This window comes from Culicoides brevitarsis, chromosome 3, assembly GCF_036172545.1.
Source record: "Culicoides brevitarsis isolate CSIRO-B50_1 chromosome 3, AGI_CSIRO_Cbre_v1, whole genome shotgun sequence".
NCBI classification, from domain to species: domain Eukaryota; kingdom Metazoa; phylum Arthropoda; class Insecta; order Diptera; family Ceratopogonidae; genus Culicoides; species Culicoides brevitarsis.
Genome location: NC_087087.1, coordinates 9599710 through 9609538, shown reverse-complemented (window position 1 = coordinate 9609538; position 9829 = coordinate 9599710). Strand labels below are relative to the sequence as shown.

The 9829-nt window shown below is 28.5% G+C and overlaps 2 protein-coding genes across 2 annotated transcripts; both read right to left on the bottom strand.

Moving 5' to 3' along the window:
• Positions 1-1321: 1321 nt before the first annotated feature.
• Positions 1322-7024, bottom strand: LOC134835173 (uncharacterized). Its single transcript, XM_063850043.1, has 5 exons — positions 6253-7024; positions 4637-5405; positions 3535-3721; positions 2809-3453; positions 1322-2029 (listed from the first exon to the last, which is right to left on the bottom strand). The coding sequence occupies exons 1-5, from the start codon at positions 7022-7024 to the stop codon at positions 1322-1324; spliced, it is 3081 nt and encodes a 1026-aa protein (XP_063706113.1).
• Positions 7025-7895: 871 nt separating this feature from the next.
• Positions 7896-9276, bottom strand: LOC134835172 (vitellogenin-3-like). The gene is made up of 4 exons (XM_063850042.1): positions 8957-9276; positions 8493-8891; positions 8203-8437; positions 7896-8142 (listed from the first exon to the last, which is right to left on the bottom strand). Exons 1-4 carry the CDS (start codon positions 9204-9206, stop codon positions 7896-7898), a joined length of 1131 nt encoding a protein of 376 aa, XP_063706112.1. The 5' UTR covers positions 9207-9276.
• Between the last annotated feature and the right edge of the window lie 553 nt (positions 9277-9829).

Sequence of the window (9829 nt, the reverse complement as noted above, 5' to 3'; positions counted from 1 at the left end):
TTCAGTTTCAATTTTTTGGCAGTTTTGAGTTGCAAAATGATAAAAAATGATAAATTAGAGCTCCTCTGATAAATTTTTATCCATTTGGAGCAAGATTTGTCAAAAATTGCTTTGACATAGTTTTTGACACAGTTTTTTTGCTCTTGATTTAGTTTTTAAAACAAAACTATGTCAAAGTAAAAAATTTTTTTCAGTTTCAATTTTTTGGCAGTTTTGAGTTACAAAATGATAAAAAATGATAAATTAGAGCCCTCTGACAAATTTTTATCCATTTGGAGCAATATTTGACAAAAATTTTATTCAATTTGGCTTTGAAAAAAATCGAGGAGATATGCATGAAAATTATCTTCAGAATGAATATTATTCAATTTTAGCTTTGAAACCCATCAAAAGTTGGTTGAAACTTTTGGGCAAAAAACAACGAATGCATAAAATTATTTTCAGAATGAATATTTATTCAATTTTGGCTTTGAAATCTATTAAATTTGGGTTGAAACTTGACTTGGGATAAAATAACGATTTTTGCTCCTCATATGATAAAATCGTTGTTTTTTTTATTTCTTCAAAAATCGATTTTTTTCAATTTTAGCTTTGAAACCTTGGGAAAAAACAACGATTTTTGCTCCTCATATGGTTGAAAATCGTTGTTTTCAAAAATCGAGGAAATATGATGGAAATTATCTTCAGAGGAAATATGCAGGAAAAAAAAACGATTTTTGCTTTGAAATCTATTAAATCATTGAAACTTGACTTGATAATAACGATTTTTGCTCCTCATATGATAAAATCGTTGTTTTTTTTATTTCTTCAAAAATCGAGGAAATATGCATGGAAATTATTTTCAGAATGAATATTTATTCAATTTTGGCTTTGAAATCTATTAAATTTGGGTTGAAACTTGACTTGGGAAAAAATAACGATTTTTGCTCCTCATATGATAAAATCGTTGTTTTTTTTATTTCTTCAAAAATCGAGGAAATATGCATGGAAATTATCTTCAGAATGAATATTTATTCAATTTTGGCTTTGAAATCTATTAAATTTGGGTTGAAACTTGACTTGGGAAAAAATAACGATTTTTGCTCCTCATATGATAAAATCGTTGTTTTTTTTATTTCTTCAAAAATCGAGGAGATATGCATGGAAATCATCTTTGAATATTTGAATATGAATATTTATTCAATTTTTATCTTTATTCTAATTGACTCTGTACTTTGAAAAATCTTAAGAATTATAAAAATTAAAAAAAATATTTTTAATTAAATTTTAATTTTTAGTGCAAAAAAAACCTGAAAAACTAAAAATATTTGCTTAAATTCCTTTAATCTTCCGTATTTTTAGTTGTCGTCGTGGATTCAACTTCAGTCATGACATCTTGATAAACCTTCTTCGGCTTCCACAGCAGCAAATATTTCTCCAACTCATTTTTCGTATGCTCAATTGCTTCCAAAATCCTCTTGTTGATCGGATTCGCCTTCAATCCATCTCTCACAAAAACTGACTTTTCCGTTTCAAACTTTTTCCATAGCGAGAAATTCACCATGAACATGTCGCTCAAATGAAGCAACAAACTTTGAAGAAACTGTTCGATATGAGACAGCGGCGGATCAAACACAATTGTCGCATTTTCGATTGTAACTCCAAAATTTATAATTGGATCAGCTCGGAAACTTCCGCTGCCTGTTAAGAGATGCAAGAATTTGTCCAAAGAACTTGTGACACAGACGAGAATCGATTCTTGGAACAAACTGTCGATGCGTTGAACGAATTCGATCCAAGGTTTCGTGACTTTTGTTGTTCGTTGAGAAAAACGCTCGAAGAGGATTAAAGTGTAATTTGTGATTGTTTGAAAAATTTCCAGAATTTCCAAACGAGCGATTTCAGCAGACTTTTCTAAACGCTGTTTAACGACATCTAACTCGAGTACGGAGTTTGTGTGCAAAGCGAGAATGTTGGTGCTGCAGATACGTTCACACAAGAGGACGATGTCGTCGCATACTTTCTTGTAAAAGTCAAGGAACATGTTTGTCTGTAAAGAAAAAATAAGGAGTTAAGAACAATAAAGTTAAAAAAAAAATTAAAAATTTTTAAAACGTTTTATATTAAAAGTCAAAAATTTAAAAGAATTTTTAAAGTTTTTGGAAATTTTTAAGAAAAAATTTGGAAAATTTATATTTTTTCATGAGAAATTAAAAAGGAGTTTAATATTTTAAATTAAAAAAAAAATAATTAAAATTTTTGACTAACTTTAAGAACTTAATTTTCTAAAATAATTTAAAAATTAAAAAAATCACGCAAAAAAATGTTAAAGAATTTTAAATATATTTTTTTTAGTTTTTGACAATTTTTGGCGAATTAAAAAATTTAAAATAATTAATTAGGTACTTAGAATTATTTTGATAAATTAAATTAATAAAAAATTAATGAATTTATTAAATAGAAAAAAATATATTATTTAATTAAAAAATTAAAATAAAATTAATTTATTTAAAAAATCGAAAAAATCATATTTTGATTAAAAAAATAAAATAAGATAAATTAATTAAAAAAAAAAATAATAAAAACTAAAAGAATAATTTTTATGTTGATTTAAGTTAATTTTACTAAAAATTAAAAAAAAAATTATAAAAAAACTAAAAAAACTTAATTTTAGTATTTAATTTTAGTTAAACTGCCAAAAATTAATCAAATTAAAATTAAATTAATTTTTTATATATTAATCTTGAGATTTTCTCACAAAATGATGAGAAAAAAAATAAATTTTAATTTAAAAAATTTTCTATAATTAATTAAAAATTAAATTTTTACCTCTTTTATAGATTTAATGCACTCTGTCACAAAATACTCGTTCACTTCCTCGGTCCAATTGAACTTATGGATGCCAGAATGAGCTTTTCTCTCACACGCAGTTATTAAATTCCTGAACAGCATCATTTCCTTCACCGATAACGACGACGAAATAAGATTATAATCCAAAACAATCTTCACGACATTCTTATAAGAGCACTTCATCGGCTTATATTTGACGGTATAAGTGTTCGGAATCATCTCCAACATTTCAATCATCTTCGAGTCATCGATCAGAATCCGCGTTTGCTCATCCATGTTGCATTCCAACAGCCCCGGATACGAAATACTAAAAGCCATGAGCGTATTTGTGAATCTCGTTCGATTATTCCATGCATCGATCCAATCTTCAGCGAGATTTTTGATGGATTTTTGCGTCATTATGTGATTATTTTCAAAAGTAGAAGTCACCATGTCAGACGTCAAGTGCGAAGGGAGATAATGAGCGTCGGTCAAAAGTTTCACAAAACGCTCCAAACGACTGTAACGCACTTTCAAAGCGATAATATTCTCGGAATAATGCCCGATATTGGCAAATCTCTCCTTTTTGCCGCCCGCTTGAAATTTACTCGTCTCCATTATCTCGCCGTACAAAAAGTTCCACATCTGATTAAAATTTATTTTTATAATTTTGTGTAAACAAAAGAGGGAAATTTAATTAACGTCGTAAAATAAAAATCTGCTTACCTCACCGACTTTTTTCACGTACGTCTCCCGAATACGATGATTGGCCGAATATTTAATGATGGCAGTGAGCGCTTCCAGCATCTCTTCGATGTTGTTCTCGATATTGACGAAAATGCTCGTGATGGAGTTCTCGACAATTTCCTCGATGTTTTTTATCAATTGTTTGAAATTTGTTTTTACCGTGTGCCTGAAATGTTTTATGTTTTAATGAAATGAAAAATTTTATTTAAAAAATTTAAAAATTTAAGCGCATTTTAAAAAATTATTTTTAAATAATTTCATAAATTTGGAAAATTTTATTGAATTTTTCCACAATTTTCCTAAAGTTTTTTACAAATTTCAAAAATTTTTCAAATTTTTTTTAAAAATTTTTCAAATTTTTTAAAAAAATTTTTCAATTTTTTTTTAAATTTTTTCATTTTTTTTTCAAAATTTTCAAGAATTTTTCTTTCTTTGTTTTAGAGAATTCCATAAATATTTTTAGATCTCCAAATTTTCTGATTTTCCACATTTATTCCTGAGTTTCCCAAAATTTTCAGGATATTTACAAATTTTGCAAGTCAAATTCATCCATAGATTTGTTAATTAACGTTACTCAAGAAATTTTTTTTAAAGTTAACCAAATTTTCGAGGAAAATTTTTTTGATTTTACAAGAATTTTCCAAGTTTTCCCAAATATTTCAAAATTTTACGAATTTTTTGCGTTTGTCTTTGGTTTTTTGATTCTTAAAATTACTCATGAAATTTTTGATAGAATCAAAGGACTTTGAAAATTTATAAGTTTTCTCGATTTTCCACAAATTTTCCAAGTTTTCCCAAAATTTTTCATAACTTTCGTCTATTTTTATTTCCAATAGACCTCGAATTAGGGAGTTACTTAATATTTTTAACAAAACCATTCAATTTTGTTTCATAAAATATGATAAAAAAATTCTTGAATTAGCAAATGGCAATTTAAAAGTTACATTACGGAAGGACAGACAAACCTTATGGACACATAACCTCATTTTTATCAAATTTAAAACAAAACGCGTCAACAAAATTAATTTTTGTCATTAAAACAATATTTGCGCATCACTCGTGTCTCCATGTCATTACTTACCAAGCCTTTTCGTGTAAATTCAAAATCATGTCGATAGAAGCAAAAATTGTTTTCATGCCCGTTTGAAAAAGTATCTCGATTTGATCGAACATGCCTTCCAACTCAATGGCGTTGTTACAAGTAAACCGCGGCTTCGTTGGCATAATTGAGTCTTCATCTTGCTTCCCGAAAGCAATCATGGCGTCACAGATTTCGATCATGTCCTGCAAACGTTGAATAAAGGCGTCGATTTGGTTAAAAATAAAAACTTCGTCAACTTTTATCCAACCAGCTTCCGTTGTCGACTCGTAATAGAGAAAAAGTTTCTGCAGAATTTTCTTGTAGCTCAAGCACCACGTGATAAAAATGTCGCAAACTTTGATGCCGTGACGCGGGGCACTCGTAAGAATTTTCGCCAAATCAACTTTGCTCGAACAAACCATGATGATTTCGTTGCTAAAGTATTTTAAAAGTGTTTCAACGTTTTCCGGTTTGCGATAATATTTTGAGTTGGTCCAGATCACGTGGATCAAATGCATGATCTCGGTGATGCAATCGGCGAATTCAGACAAAGGACTTGTGGCGTTCAAGCTTTCGAGAGTTTTGCAAGGTTCGAGTAAAAGTTGAAGATGGAGGTAATTGTCACGAGTTTGGGCAGTTTTGCCAAAAGTTTCTTGCATGAGCTCTTTGAGTTGTTTTATTGTGAGACTTTGAACTTTTTCCAAGATTTCAATGATGTGTTTGTAGTTTTCAGATTCGAATTGGAGAATGAGAGCAGTGAGGACTTCATCTAAAAATAAAATTTAGAATGAGAAATGTTAGAAATTTGGAAAAAAAATTGAATGGAAAGGAATTTTTTGATTTTGACAGCTGTCACTTTTTTCGAAAAATTTTAAGTTTACGAACAAAACCAATTCAAATTTTCAAAATTTTCATAAATTTGCTTACAATTTAATTTTTAAAAGATTTAAAGCAATTTAGGGGATATTTCATCTTCAAAATACTCAAGAAATGTGATTTTTATGAAAATTTTGACAGCTGTCATTATAAAAAATGTCATTTATGATTTTTTTTCTAACGAAAACTTGACTAGAAAAGCTTAAGTGAACTTGAAAGTCTTTCAATTTAGCTTTTTTTGGTGAAATTTTCGTTAGAAAAAATCATAAATGACATTTTTCATAATGACAGCTGTCAAAAAGTTCATAAAAATGATATTTTTGTTTGAAGTTTTTTTTAAATTCATCAAATTTTCTTCTCAAATTTAATTTCTTATAAAAATTATAATAAAAATTATTAAAACTAAGCTAATTCAAGACAAGTTTAATTTTGACAGATGACAGCTGTCATAATTTTTTCAACAAAATTTTACTTCCAATTCGCAACAATTTTTTAAAATAAGAATTAAAAGCTTAAATTACTTCAAAAATTAATTTTTAGTGAAAATTTTGACAGCTGTCATTTGAAAGAAATGTGACAGCTATCAAAGATTTCTGTAAATTACAATTTTTGAGCAAGTTTAAAAATATGTTTTACTTCAAATAACGTATTTTAAGTCTTGAAACTGGTCAAAAATTGAAATTTATTATTTTTGACAGCTGTCAAAATTTGATATTTAACCTCAAAAAGTAAAAACTTACATTTATAAACCCAAAAATTGTACTCATCAGCAGGACAGGTAATCTCATGCGGCACCAATTGATCGTTATCTGCCAAGCAAATCCGTATTTTTTGCGTCCAAAAGAGCACAATTGACTCCAATCGCTTCACCAACCACTTATCTTTGGCGCAGTCCTCGACACTTTTCGTACTCGACTCGTACGGAATGTAAAGTCGCGTCAATCCGCTCATCTTGTAATGCAAATCCGTCAAATACGACATGAACAAGTGCACATTCGACTGAATATTCCCCTTGATGTTTTCATCCCATTCTTGCGTTTCGGCAAAAGCGGGCGCATAAACGGCTTCCATGACGTGCAAAATCGCTCCTTCAACGTCGCCCGCCACAGACCCGAAGATAATTTCATCGTGAAAATTGTCAACGGTGAAGATGAAATTCGGCGCTCGCATGAAATAACAAACGTCGCCAATGGGCGACAAGGGAAAAGCTGTTGCCGCATGCAAAATTGTGCCATCGTAGAAGACAAGAAGCAGCAATTCCGTGACTTCGATGAGCCAATTTTTGATTTGGTTCGTGACGTTTGTCGTAAAGTCATCGGGATGCAAGTTGAAAAGTGTCACCATGCCTTTGACGTAATTCACGAGAGTTTGGAGCTCGTCTTCGGAGTATTTGGGACGTTCGATGACATCTTCCTCGGTTACTTCTTCGACTTCGACGTCGTCAACGGTGACTTCGGAAGGCGTTAAGGAGGACATGTCGTCAGGTAAATATCGAGGACCTTTTTCTTCCATTTTTAATTAATTTTTTAAATTATTTTAGTGAACGTGAATGTTTTTTAAACAAAAATGACGCCGTTTGAGCGTTGCTAAGGATAATAACAGGTAACTTTGTTGTCATCGTAACACTTGTTGAATGTAATAAAAAGTAATTAAATATTTTTTTTTAAGTTTTAAATCTAAATATTTCTCCTAATTTAGATAATAAAATAATTTCACAACCTAAAATAAAATTTAAAAAAAATCATAATAAAAAAAAATAAAAAAAAAATTATTAAAAATATTAAATCTTTTAAAAATATAAAATTTTAAAAATCTAATTTTTAAAATAACTGTCAAAACTAAAAATTAAAATATTTTTTTAAAAATAAATTAAATTAAAAAATTATTCTAATTATTTAAAAAAAAAAATCTGGAAAGATAAAATAAATATAAATTATAAATTTAAATTAATTTTATAATTAATGAAAAATAATTGCTGTTAATTAATTTTAAAATAGATTTATAATAAGTATTTTTTTTAATTTAAATTTTTGAAATAATAATGCATATTTTTCAATTTAAAAAAAATCGATAATTAAAAAAAGTCTAAAAATACATCAATTTTGATAAATATCAAAATTTTTAAAAATACTTAAATTAAATGATTTTATTATTTTAATTAATTTTTTATTAAATTCATTTTTTTGTAAATTATTTTAAATTTTGTTTATTTGCCTTCGTATGTTTTTTTATCATTTTTTTTTTAATTTTATTCTTAATTAATTTTATTTTTAAAAATTTATCTAATATTAAAAAAAATTATTTCATCAAATATTAAAATTATTTTTTTTTTACATTTTTTATATTAAATTATTTTTTTAGAAAAACTTAATAAAAACAAATATTACAACTGATATGGCTTTTCAGCTTTCGTTTTAAAGAAATAATTCCCTTTCGTATTTGGAGGACATGCAAATCCAACGGGAACTGCCTTGCCTTTACACTTTCCATTATCAAGTGCCGCTATCGAGTTACATTTTTTCGCCTGAAGCGATTTTTCACTTCCTGGATAAACAGTTTCTGCAAATAACTCATAGGCACGTGCATGAGAGCATGATATCCCTAAACAGCCTGGTTGGAGAGGAACAACCCTAAAAGAATTCAATTCTAATCGAATAAAAATTATTTTTAAGGATTTTGACAAATTTTACCCATTTGGATAAAAATCACTGTCACCAATGGGATCTCGTTTTCCCAAAACTCCAGAATTTGTGTGAATAATATCGACAAATTCCGCATCGCCTCGCATCAAGCCTTGCAAAGTTTCGCCTTCTTTGAAACACGGATTTGCAGGATCGAGACCCGTTATTCGAGGAAGTAATTTTCCCGCCTTATTTTGGAAGGATTGACCTGCTGCGCCACTGATATGAGCTCCAAGACTGTGTCCTAAAAGAAAATTCATTAAAAATTCTATTTTTTTATAAATTTTTGAATTTTTTACCAATCACATGAATATTTTCAGTTGGCACCAATTTCGATAGACTCACGAGACCTTCGCCAATGGCATCGCCCAGTTCCTGCGTATTAAATGCCGACCAAGCATACAAAGTGTCAACGTATCTCGCAGAGTCAATAAACACGAAATTCGTATCGCCACGTGCCAAATACGCCTCCGAAAGCAAATCGACAGCAGTGTTTGTCTCATTTATGTCAGTTTTCCATCCGGTAATTAAGACGACGACTTTTTTCTTCGGATCGAACGATGGATGACGCCACAATTCAACGGAATTTGTCAAGGGAATTGTCACATTCTCGTCGCCAGTTAATAAAACGTAATTAATTTCTGACGCATTTGGGGTTCGAAATGGTTTTGTCGCATTGGCAGCAATCGCGATTGAACCTTTTTTCGAAAAATTCAATTAAAAAATAATTTTTCGTTAAAAAAAAAAAATAAAAAATACTCACAAATCCTGTTTATGACACTGACAGCTGCTTCAAAAGGCAATCCCGCGATCGATTGTTTCGTAAAATCGAACAATTCATCAAAGGTTGGCACATAATTCGGTACATTTTGAGCAAGGGCTTTGCCTGTTTCGACAGTTAAATTCGAAATTTCTTTCGTTTTGTTCCTCAAAGTTTCAAGAGGTCCGAAAAATCCAGCAGTTACGTTTAAATAAGCAAAAATTATTAATACCGCAAAATATGTTAACTTCATTTTTTATGAATTTATCGGAATTCATTCAAATGCTTCACTCCGTAATTTACTAAATATTAAAAATTGTCATTACAAAGTGACCAAATTTGATAATAAAAAAATTTTTTAAATTAATTCCGATCAGGTCAAAACTGAAACTGTTAAAAATCCAGAAGTGTTGCAAATTTATATAAAGTCGCTGCGTGTGTCCTTGACTAAAATAATAAATTGAATTGCAAGCAGAATATTCATTTTTATCAGTTAGATGCTTACGGAAAGTTTTGTTGATGTGATTTTTATGAGTTGACATTTTTCTCAAGAAAAGCAACTTTATTTGTAAATAAATTTTAAAATTATTTTAATTTGTAAGCGGAAATTTCCGTTATTAATTGATACTAACTGATGAGTTTACTTTCATATTTATTTTATTAATTTTTTTTTTAATTTTTTAAATTATTTTGAATAAAATTTATACACAATTGTTTTCTAATTTTATAGAAAAAATATTAAATTTAAACTATTTTTTAAAAGTTCAAAAAAAAAAATACATTACAAATTTTATATCAAAAGTTATAAAAGATTTAAAAAAATAATTATTTTTTTTTTTTTGTAATTCATTTGAAAAATTGTTTATCAGAATAATT